The 24,087-nt window shown below is 41.8% G+C and overlaps 1 protein-coding gene across 6 annotated transcripts in view; it reads left to right on the top strand.

Moving 5' to 3' along the window:
* The window catches only part of DVL3 (dishevelled segment polarity protein 3), a 76,789-nt gene that overhangs the window by 23,669 nt on the left and 29,033 nt on the right, over positions 1 to 24,087 (top strand). For all 6 annotated transcript variants that reach the window (XM_060767358.2, XM_060767359.2, XM_060767355.2 and 3 more), the window contains exons 2-5: positions 9,825 to 9,894; positions 16,910 to 17,031; positions 18,502 to 18,608; positions 21,191 to 21,326. In XM_060767358.2, coding sequence (XP_060623341.1) covers positions 9,825 to 9,894; positions 16,910 to 17,031; positions 18,502 to 18,608; positions 21,191 to 21,326 — 435 coding nt within the window. The remainder of the gene's footprint in view (positions 1 to 9,824; positions 9,895 to 16,909; positions 17,032 to 18,501; positions 18,609 to 21,190; positions 21,327 to 24,087) is intronic.

The following is a 24,087-nucleotide window of genomic DNA, read 5'->3' as shown; positions in this document are numbered from 1 at the left end:
GATTGCTGCCTGCTTTCCTCTTGTCCACTTAGGGAGATTGCTGTCTGCTTTGAGGAACTTAGGGTTTACATGTAAAAAGGCAAACATTCAATGCCTCAGAATAGGTGGAAACACATCAAATAATACAAAAACTTAAAGACTAACTACAGAAAAATTACAACAAGAAATGAAGCATCAAAATAAAATAAAAACAAGAACAATCAATTTAGACATAAAAACTAAAACATAAATAAATATTAATGTACACCCTAAAAACAAATTATGAGAAATTACATTAAACATGGCTGACAATAGTGTTACATTTAAGACGTATCATTACAGCCATCTAATACATGTAGATTAGCCAGCCTAATCCACCTCCCTTCCATATGCTTAAGTGCATAGGTATGTTTTTAGAAGTTTCTTAAAGGAGAGGAGGGTGGAGGCCATTTTTATTTCTTTGGGGAGGGAGTTCCAGAGCTTGGGGGCAATCACAGAGAAGGCCCCCTCTCTTGTTCCCACCAACCAAGTTTGTGACGGGGTGGGACTGAAAGGAGGGCCTTCTCTGTAGACCACAGTGCACGTGATGTTCTATACACGGAGATGCAATTTGACAAACTGATAGTGGTTTGGGAGTAGAGTGAGCAATTGGGATTAGGAGTCGTATCTCTCTTGTTGATTTACATGTCCCTGGTTTCAAAACAGATGCCAAGATATCACCTGCAGTTGGAGCACAGTTTTGCCTACGAGCCATTCTACCTTCACTGTTGATAACCATGAGCTTGTAAACATACATAGCACAATAAGACTGTTACTTTTGTTTTAAAACTGCTTAATTATACAGTATATCAGTGAGCCTAAATACTTAAAGGCCCCAAATCTTGTCTGATCTAGGAATGTATACCAGGTGCTGTAGGCTATATTTCAGAAGAAGGTATGGCATAGCTATCTCTTTAGTATTCCTTGCCTAAGAAAGCTATAAAATTCATGGGGTGAGCATAATTTGACAAGCTACTTGGAGAAACATATGTGCACACATGCATCTATTATGCTTACATGTCAACAATACCAAAATGATTAAAAATCATCATAAACTAGCTCAGGTGACTAAGATGCAAATCTGTCTCATAGAATCAGGCCATTGACCCATGTGGTTCAGTGTTGTCAACACTGACTGATAGAGACTCTGTAGGGTTTATGATAGGAATCTCTGTCAGCTCTACTTGAAGTTGCCAGGTAGATAAGCACCTAATTGTGTTTTGTTACAAATTGGCCTGGACAGGGATGTGTAGCTTCAACGATATCAGACCAACCCATCAGATTCAGTGGAAATGAGGTAGGTACTGCGGTGGACATCGAGATACGTATCATTGAAGACTCTGCATAGTGATCTCTTGTGCTTTAGAGTATGTTAAGTGTTTGTGAGCTGCATATGTGTTAACATGTGATTATGGTCCACTGGTGTGCTGTGACCAATATGCAGTATCATGCATGGGCTTTTTTGTACTGTGGCCTACTTGTGAGACAAAGATGTCATGTAGTGTTTCTCAACCTGGGGGTCGGGACCCCTGGGAGAGTCGCGAGGGGGTGTCAGAGGGGTCGCCAAAGACCATCAGAAAACACAGTATTTTCTGTTGGTCATGGGGGTTCTGTCTGGGAAGTTTGGCCCAGTTCTATCCTTGATAGGGTTCAGAATGCTCTTTGGGTGTAGGTAAACTATAAATCCCAGCAACTACAATTCCCAAATGTCAAGGTCTATTTTCCCCAAAGTCCCCCAGTGTTCAAATTTGGCATATTTCTCAACCTGGGGGTCGGGACCCCTGGGAGAGTCGCGAGGGGGTGTCAGAGGGGTTGCCAAAGACCATCAGAAAACACAGTATTTTCTGTTGGTCATGGGGGTTCTGTCTGGGAAGTTTGGCCCAGTTCTATCCTTGATAGGGTTCAGAATGCTCTTTGGTTGTAGGTAAACTATAAATCCCAGCAACTACAATTCCCAAATGTCAAGGTCTATTTTCCCCAAAGTTCCCCAGTGTTCAAATTTGGCATATTGACTATTCATGCCAAGTTTGGTCCAGATCCATCATTGTTTGAGTCCACAGTGCTCTCTGGATGTAGGTAAACTACAACTCCTAAATTTTAGGTCAATGCCTACAAACCCTTCCAGTATTTTCTGTTGGTCATGGAAGTTCTGTGTGTCATGTTTGCTTCAATTCAATCGTTGGTGGAGTTCAGAATGCTCTTTGGTTGTAGGTGAACTATAAATCCCAGCAAGTACAATTTCCAAATGTCAAGGTCTATTTTCCCCAAAGTCCCCCAGTGTTCAAATTTGGCATATTGACTATTCATTCCAAGTTTGGTCCAGATCCATCATTGTTTGAGTCCACAGTGCTCTCTGGATGTAGGTAAACTACAACTCCAAAACTTAAGGTCAATGCCCACAAACCTCTCCAGTATTTTCTGTTCGTCATGGAAGTTCTGTGTGCCAAGTTTGGTTCAATTCAATCGTTGGTGGAGTTCAGAATGCTCTTTGATTGTAGATTAACTATAAATCCCAGCAAGTACAACTCCCAAATTACAAAATCAATCCCCCCAACCCCACTAGTATTCACATTTGGGCATATCGAGTATTTGTGTCAAATTTGGTCCAGTAAAGGAAAATACATCCTGCATATCAGATATTCACATTGTAACAGTAGCAAAGTTACAGTTATGAAGTGGCAACAACAATAATTTTATAGTTGTGGATCACCACAACATGAGGAACTGTATTAAGGGGTTGTGACATTAAGAAGGTTGAGAACCACTGATGTAGTGGGAATATGAGGGTTACCAGCTGCTGAAAATAATTTGATGATCTCATATGTTGAAACTTGAGGTCTCCCAGTATTCTGGGCACCCAGACACACTGCTGCCATGGGTGTTGCTGTAATTGTGGTTCTTGTCGATGGAGAGATGTTGTACTCCACCTTAGCCATCGCTCACCGTCTTTAAGCCATTCCAGTGCAGTCCCAGGAAGCACCACTGCTTTTCTGTTAATAGTTTTCCAATAACCCAAACTTTTGTGTCTTTAGTGCTTCAAGGATGACAGCCAGGCATCTGTTTTGTGGTCATTTTCTCTTTCTGAGGTATACAGAGACCAAGGAGCTTTTCTCTTCTTTAGTCCGTTCCTGGCCTCCTACTCAGTTGAGGCCTTTCCAGGAATGAGCTGTTCTGCTGGCAAAGCACATTCCACAGTCCCAGCTGCTTTCTAGAGTACTGTTTGCCTGCCATTCAACTAGAGCCAGGACCAATTTGACAAACCACTTGGAAGGACTGGGTTAACAAGGATCCAGAGTAGCCATTGACACCTTTTTCTTTGTGTCTCCTTACTTGGTAGTTCTGCTTTGACCCTTGTGAAGGCCTCAACCTTCAGTGAGCAATAAACTTTCTTTAGGGGTACTGCCTGGTCAGATTTGTATGCGGAAAGGTGACTCTTCTCTTCACTACACTCTTGGAGGCTGAGTGTGTAAAACATTATTATTATTATATTAGAAAAAAGCTGTATTACAGTTGAGTGTTGCCCCTTATCCTTAGGAATTCCCATATCACGTGTGAGTAAGGGTCGTAGATCATCTCCCGGAGTCATATTGGCTAGCTGCAAGCCTCCTTAGCTTCACAGATGGGATTATAACACGTAATTTTGGAGCGTTTTGTCAACCTGTAAAACTGCATAAACTGAGTGAGAATTCATTTGACGAATAGCAGCTATTCATCATGCTGTGGAGCATAATGCATAGGAGGATTGAAAATATTATTGCAACCACAATATAATCAGTCTAGTCCCAAGTTTTTAAGTATTGTAATTATTATACATTAAAAGTGCTGATAATTGCTGTCCAGTCAGGTTTAATTTATGGTGACTCTTGAGTTAGAGACTGCCGAGACAGGACTGTTAATAATGATGGGCAGGGTCTTAACAATCCTGCTACGAACTCAGAACCAGAACGTCCTTGATTCAATCAACACACTTGTAATTAAATCTTCTTCTTCTACTTCAACTTGGCTAAGTATTATTGTCTTTTCCATTGAGTCATTTCATCTTATGATGTCTCAACATACATCTTGTTCATTGAGGTATACCTGTACTCTCATTTTACATTTGTAAATAAAGTAAATATTACAACCCCCCCATCCCCCCTCAAACATACATTTTGGAAGACTCAGGTCTGATGAACTAGCAATAATAATGACAATGATTATAATTTATAATAGTTTATTAATATCTTTATTCATATCCCACTTTATCTTTCTTAAAAGATCCCCTTTTCAGCAAATAACAGAACATGAAACAGAACTGCTCTGCAAGAGAACAATATAGTAATCGTGTACTTTGTTTTTCAGAAACATAAACCTTATTAAAGTATTTTAAAAGTCTCAAACCTATAATATAAAGTAAGTGAGATTTAAGTCTAGGTTATCTAGCCCAGCATTTGCACCACTGAATCATCCTAATGTTGTTTGTGTATTGATAACAGAGGTATATCTCTGTGTGTAGATGAGACTGCCAGGCAGAAAAAAGAAGAATTTGGGCAATTGGTTTCCAAAAACTAGTAGAGAACACTCTATTTTTGTTAAATTGTGTTTACCAACACAAACTACCAACCTTCAGGTCACCACCCGCAGTCACTCTATTTTTGTTAAACACAATTTAACAAAAATAGAGTGACTGCGGGTGGTGACCTGAAGGTTGGTAGTTTGAATCCACGAGAGGGGTGAGCTCCCGCTGTTAGCCCTAGCTCCTGCCAATCTAGCAGTTCGAAAACATCTAAATTTGACTAGATAAATAGGTACCACTTTGGCGGGAAAAGGCAAAAAGACACTCCATGCAGTCATGCTGGCCACATGACCAGGAGGTGTCTATGGACAACACAGGCTCCTTGGCTTGGAAACGGAGAAGAGCACCTCCCCCAGAGCCAGAGATGAGCACCACCTCCAGAGCCGGAAATGGAAGGAGAAGCCTTTGCCTTTGTTTGTGTATTTGTCTCTCATTGTATTTTATTGTAACAAGGAATTGAAAGATTTGGGCTTGCACAAATCTTGACCCGGCCTTTTAAATTTTTAATTGCCTTGAAAAGGCAGGATTGCCTTTAATATATGTGTGTTATGGCGGCAATTTTTATGCTTATATTTTGTTTGTCAATCCTATGGTTATATTGTTTTTACTCTGTATGTTTTGTGATGTTACTTGGGAACCGTTCTGAGTCCCCTCGGGGAGATGGAGCGGTATATAAATTTATTATTATTATTATTATTATTATTATTATTATTATTATTATGTTTGCAGTTGTAAACATATAGAGCAGCATTGGCCCTTTGACCCTTCAGATGTTTTGTAGACTCTCAGAAGTACCAACCAGTATGACTAATGATCAGGGATTATGCAAGTTATAGAAAAAAACCTTGATGACACAGGTTCAGAACAATCACTGCACACACTTGGGTCATATTCTGCTTGATAAAAAGTTTTTAAATATAAGAAATCAGCCTTTGATGTTACATTAATGAAATTCCTAATACAATTCCCTGCTCTACCTCAATGAGGCATTGACCCAAACAGATGTGCCTCCCTACCTCTGAGGATGCATGCCATAGATGCAGGCGAAACGTCAGGAGAAAATGCCTCTAGAACATGGCCATATAGCCCGAAAAAAAACCTACAACAACTCAGTGATTCTGGCCATGAAAGCCTTCGACAATACAAATGTGCTTCTTTCTTATATGGCTCCATCCAGTGAGGATACTTCAAAGCCTATCTAGTTCTGGCAGGAGCATTTGGCTTTTTGGAAAAGTGTGTGCGTGTGGGTGGATTTGGCACAGACAGGACAAGATCTTAGGCATTCTTTTCACAACTGGTTTTATTGAGGTAGCACTCTATAGGTTGAAAGGAAAACACAGTTTTTGTGTTTTGCCTTGTACTACAGAGTGTCCTGTCATGGTGCCTTTGTTATTTTCTGGGAAGAAAATAAGTTAAAGCAGTTAAACCGGGATGAGCTGTGAAGAGCTTTTAAAAGCCCTTTGTCAAATAACTGTCGCTCTGTGCCAAGGGAAGGTTGGAACAGCCATTTCCAAACCGAGGGTTGCAGGCCTGTGTTCCTCAGCCAAAGGCATTAAAGCAGTTGCTGGAGCTAATGGCTTAAGCTGGGAACTGGAGTGGAAGAGGCAAAACAGTCCTGCTTTTTTACCAGATAAGGACATTTGTCTAAGTCTCTTGTACTGGCTTGACCAACTGAGTCCTTTTTACTGCTTAGAGTTGCTACAGAGCCAAGAAGTGGGCAGCCCCTTTTCATTCTGTACTCAAAGCTTTGGGAGGAGAGCAACGTCCAATCTCGATAAAATAGTAAAGAGTAGAGACATCACACTGGCAACCAAGATCCGCATAGTCAAAGCCATGGTATTCCCTGTAGTAACCTACCGATGTGAGAGCTGGACCTTAGGGAAGGCTGAGTGAAGGAAGAGAGTTGCTTTTGAACTGTGGTGTTGGAGGAAAGTTCTGAGAGTGCTTTGGACTGCGAGAAGATCCAACCAGTCCATCCTCCAGGAAATAAAGCCCTACTGCTCATTGGAGGGAAGGATATTAGAGACAAAGCTGAAGTACTTTGGCCACATCATGAGGAGACGGCAAAGCCTAGAGAAGACAATGATGCTGGGGAAAGTGGAAGGCAAAAGTAAGAGGGGCCGACCAAGGGCAAGATGGATGGATGGCATCCTTGAAGTGACTGGACTGACCTTGAAGGAGCTGGGGGTGGTGACGGCCGACAGGGAGCTCTGGCGTGGGTTGGTCCATGAGGTCACAAAAGGTCGGAGACAACTGAACGAATGAACAACAACTTGAAGCTTTGAGCACCCACAGTCACAGCTTCAGGATTTGAAGCGTTTGAACTCAGGCCCAGAATCTCCACTCTGTCGTTTCTGGTTCTTGTAGAGCTGTACTAAGGAGTGCAGCTCCTGCTTAAACCTGTAAACATCACCTTGAAGGGGTCTGTACAATGCAAATTAATTCTAAAAACATCCTTTTTCCTCATGCAGACTTGTATTCTTTTTCTTTCTTGCATGCCTCCATTCCCCATCGGAGCTTTGTATACACAGCTGTGACTGCTGCCTTCCAGATATGTTCCTTCAAAACATGTGTTCCATGCATTAATAGGATGGGTGGTGGTAGGGGGAATTGCAGATGTGCAATTCACCAGCCAGCAATAAAAAGGAAATCAGTTTCTCCATCTGAACACAACTTTGCCAAGTAAACATAGGATCCTGATGAGATCATAAAGTTTTCCATGATGCAGCATTGTAAAGGGAACAACTTCTTGGGATAGCCAAATGGGCCCAATTTCACCTCTCTTCCAATCTCTTTTATTTTTTGAGAAAGGGTTCCAGTTCAGCCTTCATAGTTTTGGGGGGAAATATCCCCACCCCACCCCAGTAACACAGAGTTACACATATACCGAACTTGGCCTCATTTAAGGCTGCCTGAGTCCCCTCTGGGGGGATGGTGGCGGGGTAATAATAATAATAATAATAATAATAATAATAATAATATATGTGTGCACATGTTCTGCAAAGGTTCCTACATGATTTGATGGGTCTGGACCAAACTTGGTACACATTTATTTATTTACGGCATTTATATGCCGCCCTTCTCACCCTGGAGGGGACTCAGAGTGGCTTACAAGTAAAAAGTAAATACAATATATTATAATATTATCATAGCACGATATTAATACTATATATTATATTGTACTATAACATTATACTGTAATATTATACACTGGCTAGGTGTCCTTGGGCAGATGTGGGGGCATCTCAGTGAATTTCCATAAATTCTTTGCCTGCTCTTTGATGTTAATCTTCTCCAGCACCCTGGCTGCCACCTCTATAGTGTAATTCTCAGTGTAGTATGTGCACATGAGAGCGATCAGTTCCAGCGTGTCTGCCTTCCCCAGCCGCCCTTTGGGGATGTTGTTATAGCCTTTCCTGACTGGGAATTCATTGAGTTTCCTCTTAAACCTCCTGAAATCCTCCTCCTTCTAGTTCTTCAAGATGTCCAGAAGGTGGTCACCAGGGGTCACTGCCTTTTGGTGGCTGTCCAGGTTTGGTGCTGGCACCTCTTCTGTGGGAGGTACACATATCTTTCATGATTTAACTGAAACTATTGGCATGGTTTCAGCTTAGTACTCCACCTCATTTGGGACTAAGGCTCAAAAACCAAATGAGTAAGATATACATTTAGCCAGGGGTCCTCAAACTTTTTAAACAGAGGGCCAGGTCACAGTCCTTCAAACTGTTGGAAGGCCGGATTATAATTTGAAAAAACATGAATGAATTCCTATGCACACTGCACATATCTTATTTATAGTGCAAAAAACACTTAAAAACAATACGATAATTAAAATGAAGAATAATTTTAACAAATATTAAGTTATTCGTATTTCAATGGGAAGTGTGGGCCTGCTTTTGGCTGATGAGATAAGGTTGTTGTAAATATGTCAAAACTGGAGAGGACTTGATTTGGGCTTCCCTACTTGGTGTAAGTGCAAGTTGACAAAATGTACAAGTTGCCAACAGGATAGAATACTATAAGTAAATAGATTGTCTGCAAGGATATTTAGTTTGATGATGATGGTGGTGATAATGATGATGATGATAAATGTATTACCTGCCTTTCAGTGTGACTTGAGGCGAGATACAACATCATTAAAACAAAAGAGTAAACACTATTAAAATGCATACAATAAGATATGGGAGAAAGTGATCCTGTATGTAAGCTCAGTTACCAGGTATGGATTTTGAAGCTGCAGAAAAGAGAGGAGAGCAAGTATTGGATTGCCTGCAAAAATAGCAGTGGAGGGGAAATGGTTGTGGATTATTCTGTAAATTATTAGGTTACAGTTGGTCCTTCATGTCCAATCACCCAGGGACTGAAAATACTGTTTTTTTTTTTTTTAAATAATCCAAAAAGTAAACTTTGATTTTGTCATTTTATATAAGGGACTTGATTTTGCAACGCCACTGTATATAATGGGATTTGATTATCCAGAAATGTTAGTATCCCTGGGGGATCCTGGAGACAAATCCCAGGAGATACCAAGGGCCCACTGTACTGCTTTTTGAAAGTGGAATTGAAGACTCCAGAGTTTCCTAGTTGACAGCCCTATCAATTTCAAAGGGACTTGAAACAGCTTCTTAGTTTTTTGTTCAGAATCTGGACATGCTAAGTTATTGTGGTTGTGAGACGGAAGTGGGAGTTTCAATATGAAGGACAGTAGATAACCTTCTCTTCTTCTGTGTTCTGTTGTTGCATTGTGATTATAAATATCTGTTGGTCTCGAGTATTTCCTAAAAAGCTCCCCAAAACTAAATTTGTAATATGTGCAGTCTATCTGTAATATTATATTTGTAGTATAATTTATTCCAGTGATAGGATCTTGGATCTTTGAATCCGAATGACCCAGTGTTCCTGCTCTGAAGGAGATGGATTGGAGAGGCCCTGTTGGGCTTCTTGCCCCCTCTACTTACCTCATAATAAATCTCTTTAGGAATTTTTTATAATGACAGTAAAGTCAGCATAAGCCAAGTCCCAGTATCAATGGCTCTCCATGCAGTCATGCTGGCCACATGACCTTGGAGGTGTCTACGGACAACACCGGTTCTTTGGCTTAGAAATGGAGATGAGCTCCAACCCCCAGAGTTGGACACGACTGGACTTAATGTTGCGGGGAAACCTTTACCTAATATCAATTGTCCTGCTCTGTTACCTTTTCCCCTTTGGTTCGTTTTAACGTTGACATCTCTCTTTCTCCTTTTTTCAGGGTTGTGAAGGAAGAAATCTCCGATGACAATGCAAGGCTTCCCTGTTTCAATGGCCGAGTGGTATCATGGGTAAGCAAGACTCTGGACTAGTTTCTTTTGCAGATTGTTGTAAAAGGGGCTGAATTAACAGAAAATGTCATATTGGAAAGAGTGGAGCAGTGAACTGTCCATGTAATCCTGAGCTGAGGCAGTTCACCAGTTTTCCCCCATCTTGCAGGCATTGTGGTATCAGAGGACCTAGGCTTCGCTTCACTATCAGCCAGAAGGTTTTCATTTGGTGCAGGGTCTTTCTTTGATAGTGAATGACTCAGAGGTTTGGGTGGTGCAGAAAGCAAGTGGGCCTCTGCGGAGTAAAGAGACCCATACTGAATTTCATTCCATGTTCAGGTTCACTTATTCTGGTTTTTGGTTTCTTCCCTGGAATTTAAATTACAAGGAAGAGATTTCAGAGTAAGATTATTGAACCATAAAACCATCCGTTGTACTGTAAGTCTCTTGAAGTTCAGCGAATTCCCAGATGAACATACCAAGACTCCAGTCTTGGAGGAAACATAATTGTAAGAGATTAAATAGTAAGTGGGTGAACTTCATTTATTAGGACTGAACTAAATCCTATCTCTTTCTGTTCCTCTACATACCTATCAATAACATTATATAAAGCAGCTTTGAACAATTTTTACAACTTGGCTGGGGGCGATAGGAAGTGATGTTCAAAACGCTTCTGTGAAACCTGGTTTGGCAAGCCTTTCAGTGTTACAGGCTTTTATTAGATGTAATTATGTAATTACTGGCAAGTGACAACCTCTTGGGTTGTTGTAGGTTTTTTCGGGCTATATGACCATGTTCTAGAGGCATTCTCTCCTGACGTTTCGCCTGCATCTATGTTTCAACTGACCACCTTGATTGGCATTTGATGGCCTGGTATTTTTTGGTGTGGCTTGTTAGTGCCTGTGGGAATCTTTTGTTGAGAGGTGATTAGCTGTCCCTGATTGTTTCCTCTCTGTTGTTTTACTGTTGTAATTTTAGAGTTTTTTTAATACTGGTAGCCAGATTTTGTTCATTTTCATGGTTTCCTCCTTTCTGTTGAAATTGTCCACATGCTTATGGATTTCAATGGCTGGACCACTCTCACAACCACCATGTCAGGCTACACAAATTGTTGCAACTCAGGGTAGCTTTCATCTTGCTCCAGACACCACCACACCAAAGCTGTAGGTTTTGTAGTTTACTGAGAAAAAGGCAAAATCAAAACAAAGTATAAGAAATGCAAAAGTTCCATAGGCAGGACAAAGGCTTAAATGCAAAGACAAAGTTCCCAAGATCCAAAGGCAAAAAAACATGAAGCATAATCCTTTAGCAATGGTCAAACAAGAGTCCATGGTAAATAGTTGAAAACAAGGCCCAAATCCCAGACTCAGGAAGCTGGAAGCGTGCTGCTAAAAGCCAAAGTTAATCCACAGAAAATTGCATGGAAAGAGCTACGTTGGACTGACAACCCCTGCTTGTCAACTACAAGGCTAAATACCCTTTGCAGATATGAGCGCATTGTGTTGACCTTTGGCACCCTTGGCTTCTCACTTACTAGCCAAGCGAGTGCTTCTCCGGAGCCTTAATTGCAGATGATCTTGTCTGCTCATTAATTCATTATCTTCAAGACTACGTAACCCCTTATCTTGGCCCAGCTGGACTGGATCACTGTGGAAAGGCAAAGACGTCTCCACCTGGCCGTGTGGGAATTCACTCTCGTTATCAGTCTTACTAACATTCCTTTCCCCTGGGAACTGACTTGCTGTTTCTCCTTCAGCAACCCCACCATCAGCCCTGTCTGAAGCATGTACAGAAATCTGTAACCCATCAGCCTCCTTATCCTGTAGGAATTCTGGCTCGGAAGGCCCACAGAGCTCAACTTCAGACTCAGAGTCAAGCTGAGTCACAACACAAATGTTGTAATTTTAGAGTTAAAAAAAAACTCTTAAATTACAACAGCAAAACAACAGAGAGGAAACAATCAGGGACAACTAATCACCTCTCAACAAAAGATTCCCAAAAGGTGGCAAATTGAAACATAGATGCAGGTGAAATGTCAGGAGAGAATGCCTCTAGAACATGGCCATATAGCCCGAAAAAACCTACAACAACCCAGTGATTCCGGCCATGAAAGCCTTCGACAATACATTGTACAACCTCTTGCTTTCTTGACTGCATTGTTCTGTAAACTCCAGTGCAGCGTCCCATCTGAACAACCATTTTTGCAGGTACGAGGGTTATCCGAAACGTAAGGTTATAATATTTATTTATTTCGAGCATTTCTACCCCGCCCTTCTCAAACCCCGAAGGGGGACTCAGGTCGGCTTACAAAAGGCACAATTCGATGCCAGCAATACACATAGTAAGATAAAATACATAGCAGCAACAATTATAAAACAATTAAAACAATCCAGTTATACAATACAACTAATAAAACCAATCTAGTGATCAACGTTCACCAAGCTCAAAATCCGTAAGTTCATTCTGCTTTGTCATCATCCTATCTAATTCTAGTCGTCATTGTCCTTTGTCTGTCTGCCAGATTACCCAAAGGCCTGGTCCCATATCCATGTTTTTAGTTTCCTTCTAAAAGAGAGGAGGGATGTCGATGACCTAATTTCGCTGGGAAGCGAATTCCACAGGCGAGGGGCCACCACCGAGAAGGCCCTGCTTCTCATCCCCACCAACCTCACTTGTGATAGAGGTGGGGTCGAGAGCAGGGCCTCCCCAGAAGATCTTAAACTCCGCGGCGCGACGTAGAAGGAGATGCGTTCGGACAGGGACGCTGGGCCGGAGCTGTATAGAGTTTTGTAGGTCAAAACCAGCACTTTGAATTGTGCTTGGAACTGGATTGGCAGCCAGTGGAGCTGACATAACAGAAAGGTAGCATGTTCCCTGTATGACGCTCCGGTGAGTAATCTGGCTGCCGCCCGTTGGACTAATTGAAGTTTCCGAACAGTCTTCAAAGGCAACCCCACGTAGAGTGCGTTGCAGTAATCTATTCGGGATGTAACAAGAGCGTGGACCATATATTCATGCTTTGTATTTTTTAAAAAATACAAAGCATGAATATATTTTAATACAACTTACATGAGTTGTAGCATAGACAGGTGTCGATATTTGTTTATAGCTAGAAGGAGTCTTGCTAAAGCTTTTGTGTAGCTGGTTGGAAAATAGTTTCATTGGCTGACATACTTCCCCAGTACTTCATTTTAATACTCCAGAGATCTTGTGCACAGTTCCCTTCTAAAGTCTTATTCGAAAAGATCTCATACAACACATGCGTCCTGCAAATTTCAAGATTAGAATGAAAGACTGAAATGCATTTGGATCTCTATCTGGTCTAGTTTACTCAGTTGCAGAATGCTGAGACTTCTGAGCTTTCTCTGCACAGAATCCTCGACAGCTACGCCATCTGTTTCTAGCAGGACAGCTGGACCTTTGAGGCAAGGAGTGGGCCCCTTCCTTTGTGCATTGTGCCTGTGGCCTCCTGCTCCGACACCCCCCCCCCCCATCAGTCTGGGAATTGTGTGCTCCACGGGGACCAGACTGCAAGCAGCTATTTCAATAACGCAGCTCTAATTTTAGGAAGCTTAGTGGGCGTGGGCAGTTCAGCCAAAGTCTGTCCAGACAGTTCAAGAGGCTAGGGATTAGCAGGACTCTTCCGCTGAGAAATCCAGGCTTGTTGGTGAGCAGAGTCTGAGGTGAATGCATCCTGCATTTGCATAGGAGAAGAGGTGCTCCTTCAGACTGTGAAGTCTTTTATAGGTCAACATGAGCATTTTGAATTTGGGCCCAGAAACAAATTGGGAATCAATGAAGATGCAATTATATGTCAGTTGTGTTCCACCTTCCAGTCAATAACTTGTATTAGTGTTTCAAGGGCAGTATCATATGTGATGTACTGCGGTTATCTGACTAGGAAGTTATCAAGTATAATAATAATAATAATAATATTAATAATAATAATAATAATAATAATAGTAAGTAATACACTTATTATCTTCTAGAGGGACTTGGGGTGGGTCACAAAACACTCAAGGTGTGTGACATGCAAAATACAATAAGTGCAAAACAAAACGTACAAGTAGACAATAAACAATCAACACAACATCATAAATTCATAGCACTCCCGGTAAAAACAATAAAATATTATTTATTTATTATTTATTTATTTAAAAGTTTTGTATACCCTCTCTTGAGGGACTCAGACTGGTTTCCAACCATAATATCACATACAATCAATAAAACATCATAATACATATTACAGTAAAACATTAAAACAGCAGTTACAATCAATAACTATAATGGTCAGTCGTCACACTAAAATCGTTGCTCATCATCCTCCATCCATATCTCAGGGTGTTGGCTCACTCGATACAGCCATTGCTGTAGCTAAAACAGCAGTATTCGACCTCAGAAGCATAAAGTGCTAATAAAGAATCTAAAGGTCCTCATATATAGTTGAGTCACCTTCGGGTTCGAGAAAGGGGGGATAGAAATATTGTAACTAATAAATAAATAAATAAATTTCCCTGTGGTCCTACTTGCCACATGACCTTGGAGGTGTCTATGGACAACGCCAGCTCTTCGGCTTAGAAATGGAGATGAGCAGCAACCCTCACAGTCAAATACAACTGGACTTAATGTCAAGGGAAAACCTTTACCTTTACCTTTTATATTATTGGTCGAAGACTTGTCAGAAAAGCCAGGTCTTTAATTGTGTGCAGAAAGTTTGGAGGGTAGGAGCTAGCCTGATCTCCCTTGGGAGGGCATTCCAAAGCCAGGGAGCCACCACCGAGAAGGCCCTCTCTCTCATCCCTATCAATTGCACTTGAGACTGAGGTGGGATGGAGAGGAGGGCCTCCCCAGTAGATCTTAAACCCGTGCTAGTTTATAGAAGGAAACGCGGTCGTGGAGATAGGTTAGACCCCAAGCATATAGGGTTTTATAGGTAGTAACCTGAAAGTTACTACCTATAAAAAGTCACTGGAGGGAAGGATACTAGAGACAAAGTTGAAGTACTTTGGCCACATCATGAGGAGACAGCAAAGCCTAGAGAAGACAATGATGCTGGGGAAAGTGGAAGGTAAAAGGAAGAGGGGCCGACCAAGGGCAAGATGGATGGATGGCATCCTTGAAATGACTGGACTGACCTTGAAGGAGCTGGGGGTGGTGACGGCAGACAGGGAGCTCTGGCGTGGGCTGGTCCATGAGGTCACGAAGAGTCGGAGACGACTGAACGAATGAACAACAACAACCTGAAAGTATGGATCACTGAGACCAGACTGTCTTTATCCTGATAAATCTGATAAAAGGTGTTTATTCTGTTACAGATAAGATTTTTGTCTCAAATTGTGTTGATGATGATAATAATAATAATAATAATGATGATGATGATGATAATAAAAGTCGATGACATATTCCAAGTGTAGACTCTGCAAGGAAGCAGACGAAGTGATGGATCGCATACACAGCTGCTGCAAGAAGATCATGCAGACAGACTATATACAGAGGCAGATGATCCATTGCATCTTGTACCACAAATATAATCTGCCTGCGACAAAAAAACTAGTGGGAACGCAAGCCTGAAAAGTTGCTGAAAATGAACACGTCAAACTACTCTGGGACTTCCAAATTCAGACTAACAGATTTTGGAGCACAATACTCCTGACCTCACAATCGTGGGTATAAAATAGGTAAAAGTCCAAAAAGCAAACAAGCCAAATAAAGCAGCAAAATAAGCAGTGTCCAAACATAGGAATAATAGCAATGTCCAAAAAACTTGCACAAATTATCCAATGCAATGAATGTCCAAAATTCTTCAATAGGACCATGAACCTGACTAGCCCCTGCTAATCCACTTGAAAAGCAAGATTTATCCTTGGAGACGAGACCACTTGAAACAGGAGTTTCCATGAGACTTGAGCTTGATTCCAAACGATGCCATATCTGAAGAAGATTCTCTAAGGGCCCTCTATAAATCCCAAAAACTGGTTCCTACTCCCCCCAGTTTTTGGCCTTAACTGCCGAGTTCTTTCTGATCTGCGTAAACATTGGGCCTCTCGACGGTTCTGGCTAATTTCCAGACCACGACTGGTCTTCTCTCTATCTCCTCATTAACTCTACCAGGTGTCAAGCTATCTTGCAAACTCGAGCCTGGAGAAGGGAGTAAACTTTCTTCCCCTGCTCTGAAAGAAACTTTCTCATGGGAATTTGGCCTTTCCCCTGAACCCTCTCGATCAGTGTCTGCAGTAACCTTATTGTCCAAAGTGTCTCCATTTTGCACATCAGACTGACTATCCAAATCAGAACCAGAAACATCAGAAGCATTAGGAGGTGGAAACACAATCAAAGATTCAGGCTCAAACACTGGCTGAGGCCCAACAATTGTCTCACTTGGATCTAGTAAGTTGGTGAAGGAGAGAGGCATATTATGCATGGCACTGAACTTCAAGTCCCTGGGTATCTTAATTCAGTTGTTTCCTGTTGATGTTCAACAGCAAGAGAGATAAGATATAATCCTTCAGAACCTCAAAGTTCAAAGTTTATGTGTTTAAGAAAAAGTTCCCCAGCGTGATCTCCCTTTAAGCTGCCATAAAGGGCCGGGCTGTAGCACAGCAGGTTAATCACCCAACTGCAGTAAATCTTACCAACTGAAAGGTTGACAATTCGAAGCCTGAATCAGGGTAAGTTCATTACTTTCAGCCCAGCTCAAAAAGGAGGAAGTTTATGAACAAAAAAGCTCTTTGGCCGAGAAGATGGAGCGACAGCACCCCTTCAAAGATGCCGAAAGATGGGAAAACCTACATCTACCCCTATCTGTTGTCTGTCTTGTCATTGTACAACGGCATTGAATATTTGCTGTACATGTGTGATCCGCTCTGTGTCCCCTTCAAGGTGAGAAGGGCGGAATATAGACTATAAATATAAATAAATAAATATGATACAGGACTATTGGATATCCTAAATATTTGGTAGAATTTCCTCTGCTCTACAAAATTGATTTTCTTTTGGATCAAGCTTGCTTTATCAGCTGTGTCCTTTCTCTTTCCAGCTTGTATCAGCTGAAGGCTCTCATTCGGATGCTGGATCTGTTTGTGCCGACAATCAGCCAGAGCTACCGCCCTCCATTGAGCGAACAGGAGGTATAGGAGACTCCAGGCCGCCTTCTTTTCAGTAAGTTAAATGAAGGTGCAGGAAGTTTGATTTGGGAGGCAAATGATCAGATATGCTGAAGGAGGTATCCTTGAGATCTTGATAACTTCAGGCCTTTGCCTCGGAATTAGTCCTAAGTAATATAGGGAAGAATTATTTCTGAGGTCTGAAATGCCGTAATCAATTAGCAAATGAAGCTGTAAATTGAAATTTTAGTCTAGTCCAACATTTTAAGGGATACTACACTAACTTTAAGTCCTGCTATGAGTAGAAAAGCACACAATGTAGACTAGTGGTTCCCAACTTTTTTTTTTTAACTAGGGACCACTTTGACCAGGGACCACTTTCCAACATTAGTGCCAATCAGTTTTTGGTCAACTTTAGATTTGGTTTTGTTATTTGGGGTACTAATTCAAAAAATTGCATTGAATAGACCACGTCAACTCTAGTTTCTGATACAAAACATATGCCATCCAGTAGTCACCATCTGCTTGCCCACAGAAAACCATATTTAACAATCTAGAGCTGATATGGTAGTAGTAATCATTCGTGGGTAGTCAGCCTCTTCCTTACTGACATCCCCCTTGCCTCGGCACTATAAAAGGGTTTCGCAAGACCAGTTGCTCTAGTTGCCACATGGTTTTGAGGCAGTGGTGTAGGAATGGGGAGGCCGTAGACCATAGCAGGATTAGTGAACAGTTTCCCCCTAAAGCTTGAAGAGTAGCTGCCAATCACAATAAAGAGTTTTGACCCAATAGGCTTCTGGCCTACTCTGGAGAAATTGGAGAGATACCACAAAGTGCTTTCCCACATCTAAGGGATAACTATTATGAATGGGAGAGTGGCTGAAGTGGGAAAGTTAGGGAATTCTTCTTACATCTGCCTTTTTGCAGTTTCTGTGATGTGGTGGAAGTGGGTAGGTAGACCTGGAACACTTGGCAGCATTACATAATATTAATAGGTGCAATTGGATGATGCATATAGGTGCAACTTGGCAAGGCCAAGACATCCCTGGCTGGCCACCAGCACTAACTCCTAGTCGATTTAAATGAATGTAATTGTATGTTGTACCACCCATCTAAGACTCTTTGAGAGACAGGGAGAGTCATATATTTTGAAGGTTTTCTCAAGTTTCTTTTTTTAAAGAAAACACTGTATTGTTGTTAAAAAATATTCTGCCAAGTTAAAACCTCACTGTAAGAATTGCTTGGATAGCTTTCTCTATGATCTGGTGCGGTGTTTTTTCCACATACAGGGAATTTGGGTTTTGTTTTTGTTTCTTTAAACATGGAGGGAGAGCCAAACGTGCTGCCCCTGAAGTGGGACTTGGTCCAAGAAAAATGCAGGACGTGCTTCTACAGCTTTGAGTTGATCTCCATCCTCTCTTTTAAACCTCAACTTTCTTTGAGCAATTTCTTTGTAGAGATTTTTTGTTTGTGCACTGACATGCAGATTTCTGGATTTATATACAGTATGTGCTTTACTTTGCAGCCCCAACACCGGAGGAAGCCGAGAGAACCTGGATAATGAGACAGAAACTGACTCCGTGGTGTCGATACAGAGAGAACGACCCCGCAGAAAAGAGGGACCTGAACATGGTACGTCCCCCTCTTCTTACCTGGAGTTCACTGAATATTCTGTCGTGTGCTGGGCCTGTAACAGCTGTCTTTTCTTTAGGACATATACTTTAAGCCCAGCGGGAAGCCAGGGCGCCTCAAAGAGAGGTTCTCAAGGACTTTTCTGAAGTGATGGTCTTTAGAGTCTTTAATGATACAACAAAGTCTTTATTATGGAACAAACAAGAAATCTTCAATGGTTCAAACAACACCTCAAGGCTTTCTTAGTCTAGTCCTCAGTGGACTGGTACCTGACTTTGATTAACTGTACTTTCTCTGTAGAAAAAAAAAACCCTTTTAACCTCTCCCAGGCTGTTTACTACCTGCCTCGGTGTGGGTCCTACTACCGATTCCAAATGCGTCTGGGTATCGAGTAGACCTACCAGCCGAGGCTTGTAGATATTTCAGACGGAGTTCCGTGGATCTGTAGTGCTGTCCTCCCTCAGAGAATTATTTGAGAACTTCAGGACTGTTTTCCCTCTGTTTGCTGTGAGGCTGAGAGGCTGAGAGGCTGTGAGCTCTCAGCCAGAGCCTTGGGACCTTTCCCCTGGAATTTCTGTTTCGGTTTCCCCGGATGTTCTTGAGAAAAGAAGCTTTTCTGCGGGACGAGCTAGTCTACGTCCTATAGTTTAGCTTCCTTATGAGAGACTGCCCCAAAAATGGCTCCTTTCCCTACCAGAGCCCTGAACAAGGGGCAGAACCAAAGCTTAATTATGATGGACAGGAGGCCTGCCCTATGACTGCAAACAGATAACAGAAAGAAAATAAAGTTGGAGTTCCTGGTACAGCCGTACCAGCACAGTAGCAATGAAGTTCCTGCCTAGCAAACAACACTGCTGTGCAGCTGTGTACTCTGGACTTTAATGCTATGTATTCACTCAGACATATCAGGGCATGATTATTTTCCATGCAAAAGGATCCTTACGAGATTTATTTATTTACCCTATTTATATCCCGCCTTTCTCTACCCTGAAGGGGACTCAAGGCGGCTTACGTATAGGTAATTATTCAATGCCTTAAAACACATACAATTTCAATAGCATTAAGATTAAATTGAATTAAATGAAAATTAATACATATTAAGCATTTAATTTTAAATATTTAAATGAAAATTAATACATATTAAGCATTTAAAAACATTTCATTCTATACTGAAATCATGCCATCCATAATCGTAGTCCAAGCGGTTCCATAGTCATTGCACATATTTCAAATTTGTTATTGCACTGTACTATTCTCCAAAAGTCTGATCCCAGAGCCAAGTTTTTATTTTCCTTCTGAAGGCTAGGAGGGAGGGGGCTGATCTAATATCGCTGGGGAGGGAGTTCCATAGCCAAGGAGCCACCACTGAGAAAGCCCTGTCTCTTGTCCTCACCAGTCACGCTTGCGGGGAAGGCAGGATCGAGAGCACGGCCTCCCCAGATTATCTTAATCTCTGAGGTGGTTTATAAGGGGAGATATGTTCAGATCACTAAGCTGGGCCGGAACTGTTTAGGGCTTTAGAGATCTAGGTATATTGCCCCTACTTCTACCCTCCAAATCCTAAATTTTGCTCACTTCTTACTTCTTTACACAACTATGTTAAAAATGGGCAAACTGACCTTTTCTTTTGAAAGAGAGGAGAACATTTAGTCCAGTTTCCAGGAGACTGTCCAACATCAGATACCAGTAGTTTCTGCTAGAGTGAATTGTCTACAAATATGGGGGCACTGTTGTGAGTTTTCCAGGCTGTATGGCCATGTTCGAAAAGCAAATATGGGGAGCTATGAAAATATTTATGAGGGTTGAATGAAAAGTAATGCCTTCACCTTCGTAACTCCTCAACAGATGGCAGTACTGGTGTACGGCAGATACTGGCTTGTTCAGTAGACTCTCCTCAACAGTTCCATTTTGATGGGAAGCCTTAGCATTGAACGGTTGTGTTGTTAAATTGCGAAGTATGGAACCCTGCGCAGACGGTTGGTCAATGCGACTTAAGCAACGTGCAGTCATTGAATTCTTGACAGCAGAAGGTGTCACCCCAAAGGAGATTCATCAGGGATTGCAACCTGTTTATGGTGATTGTGTTGATGTGAATATTGTGCATTGTTAGGCGAGTAAGTTTAAAGATGTTGAGGTGACACCTTCTGTTGTCAAGAATTCAATGACTGCACATTGCTTAAGTTGCATTGACCGACCGTCTGCGCAGGGTTCCATACTTTGCACTTTAACAACACAATCGTTCAATGCTAAGGCTTCCCGCCAAAGTAGAACTGTAGAGGAGAGTCTTCTGAAAAAGCCAGTACATGTGGACAAAAGAATTTATTTGATTTTTGATAAATCAAATAAGCAAGTTTCTGTTATTAACATTTATATTACTATTTTTAAGTACAATTTATGACTATTCCAATTTTCATAGCATCCAATGATGACACTAAGTACAATGCTTCAGGTTCCTAAATTTATCACAACTCCACAGTCTCCTTGTGATCCCTTTCCACGGGATGCATGTTGCTGGCTTTTGGGAGATTATTGCTTTTGTACTGAACCCTCCTACTGTTGTTCTTGGCCTCTCATGATTTCAGCACCCAGGGTGAACGGGATGGCCAAAGGGGAACGTCGGCGGGAACTCGGTGGCTATGAAAGCTCCTCCACTCTCATGAGCAGTGAACTGGAGACCACCAGCTTCTTTGATTCAGATGAGGATGATTCCACCAGCAGGTAAGCAAAAGGAGAGGTATGGTTTGAGGGAATGGGCTTACTTGACTTGGAGACTAATGAAAGTATGCCAGAAAAATAGCCCCTTATCCTCCGTTTTCCTTTCTGATGCCTAATAGGTTCAGGATAGGCAGCCTTTTCTCATATTGTGTTCATAATGTGATGTTTGCAAGAGTAGCCTGTAATACTTCTGGTTCTAGGAAGGCACATATAGCACATGTGCAAAATTGTTTGTCTCATCTGCATCTGACACACTTAGGTGATTTTGTAGTATGCGCCTAGAGCAATAGTTCTCAACCTTCCTAATGCCACAACACCACAACACAGTTCCTCATGTTGTGGTGACCCCCAGCCATAAAAGTATTTTCGTTGCTACTTCATAACTGTTATTTTGCTATTGTTATGATTTATAATGTAAATATCTGCAATGCAGGATGTATTTTTGTTCACTGGACCAAATTTGGCACAAATACCCGATATGCCCAAATTTGAATACTGATGGGGTTGGTGGGGGGATTGATTTTGTCATTTGGGAGTTGTAGTTGCTGGGTGTAATAGATCTACCTTTCAGTCGGCTAGGCCGAAGCCTGCATGGCAGTGGCTGGCATCTTGGTAGTCAAGCAGAGCAGGAGGAGGAGTCAAGCTGACTCCTGATTGAGTATAGCCAGTAGGGGAGGAGTCAGTTTAGAGAGAGGGAAAGAAGCTGCCTGTTTTGACAGAAAAGGGAGAAGGGGCTTAGATAGAGACAGAGGAGGGTGTGGATTTTTAGAGAGGAAGTTACAGCAGAGATCTGACAGGAGAAGAAGAGCTTTTAGTGAGTCTCTAGGTTTGGGAATAAGGTGAAGACATTAGGCTAGAGTTTTACTTCGGTGAGAGGACTAGTAAAAGAGAGCTATGTCTTATTAAACTTAAGAGAGGTTTAAAGATACCTTATAGCCCAGTGAGTGAGGCAGACTGGAGTCTGTGCTCCAGTGAAACTGTGTCTAAAAGTAGAACAGTTTGTTAAAGGGACTCACAGCTGATAAAGCTATTCTGGCAGGGGAACTGTTTGTTCAAGCAACCAAGTTATTGCAATCGCATCAAGATTCTGTACCACTCATTTCCAACGAGTTGTTGTTATTCTAAAGTTAAAATAAACTCTTTCTTAGTTAATTTTCAACTGTTGTATGCCTCAATCCATCTGTTCTCTCAGAAACTTATTCAGTCAACTCATTTTTAAAGTCCAGTCAGCTAGTGGAGGAAGCCATAGAAGACCAAGAGCTCAAACACCCTTTACCTAAATACATTCACACCCTTTTGGTTCCTCAGGCCAGTAATTTCTGAGGTGGCGGCGGCGGCAAATACTACCAAGATCATTCGGTCACTTGCATATACAACATAGGGTCAGCCTTTGATCATCGCTACATTGAAGGGCAGAGGTGTGATCGTTGTGTGTCCACCCTGCCCAGATATTCCTTTAATTCCATTATATTGGAGGCAGCGGTGGGATTCGTTGTCCACCCTGCCTCAGATATTCTTTTAATTTTCGTTATACTGGGCTTTATAGTTAACCTACAATTAAAGAGCATTCCACCAATGATGGAATTTAACCAAACTTGGCACACAGAACTCCCATGACCAACAGAAAGTACTGGAAGAGTTTGGTAGGCATTGACCTTGAGTTTTGGAGTTGTAGTTCATCTACATCCAGAGAACACTGTGGATTCAAACAATGATAGATCTGGACCAAACTTGGCACAAATACTCAATATGCCCAAATGAGAACACTGGTGGAGTTTGGAGAAAATGTTCATGTTGTTCATTCGTTCAGTCGCTTCCGACTCTTTGTGACCTCATGGACCACCCCACGCCAGAAGCTCCCTGTCGGCCGTCACCACCCTCCAGCTCCTTCAAGGTCAAGCCAGTCACTTCAAGGATCCCATCCATCCATCTTGCCCTTAGTCAGCCCCTCTTCCTTTTTCCTTCCATTTTCCCCAGCATCATTCTCTTCTCTAAGCTTTCCTGTCTTCTCATGATGTGGCCAAAATACTACATTGGAGAAAATAGACCTTGACATTTGGGAGGTGAAGTTGCTGGGATTTTTACTTCACCTACAATCAAAGCACATTATGAACCCCACCAATGATAGAATTGGGTCAGACTACCCACACAGAATCTCCATGACCAACAGAAAATACTGTGTTTTCTGATGGTCTTTGGCGACCCCTCTGACACCCCCTCTTGACCCTCCCAGGGATCCCAACCCTCAGGTTGAGAACTACAAGCCTAGAGTAATCATAACATGAGAACTAGATTCATAGAGCTAGAGGGAGTTTCACAAATCATTTCTTCGAACCCCTTCTCTGAAGTCTGATAAAGTTGGTTGAAGTTGTTATATCTGACAGTGCTAAATAGGTTTGTGGAAGATTTTGTTTGCCTTTCTGTACCATGTCCTCTCATATCCATGAGCAGCAGTAGCTAGAGACAAGGTATTTTGTAATATGAACATGGAGCCCTCCACATTTCCCCCTTTTTGGCAAATCACTAACCAATGTATTGTAGACTTTTCTTTTTACAAATGGCTACTATGAGGTGACAATACCACTCTGTGGAGAAGGTAGTAAAATAGTAATGTATGGCAGGGAGGAAGCAGAACCACTCCACAGCCACATCACCTCTGTCATCTCCCAAAAGAAAAACAGTGCTCATCCTGATGAAAATAAAATATGCACTAAGGGAGATGCAGCCCAAGATAGATACAGAGTTGGTGCAAAAACATTTAGCT

The sequence above is a fragment of the Anolis sagrei genome, chromosome 3 (genome assembly GCF_037176765.1).
Source record: "Anolis sagrei isolate rAnoSag1 chromosome 3, rAnoSag1.mat, whole genome shotgun sequence".
NCBI lineage: Eukaryota > Metazoa > Chordata > Lepidosauria > Squamata > Dactyloidae > Anolis > Anolis sagrei.
This window is presented reverse-complemented; position numbering and strand designations above follow the sequence as displayed.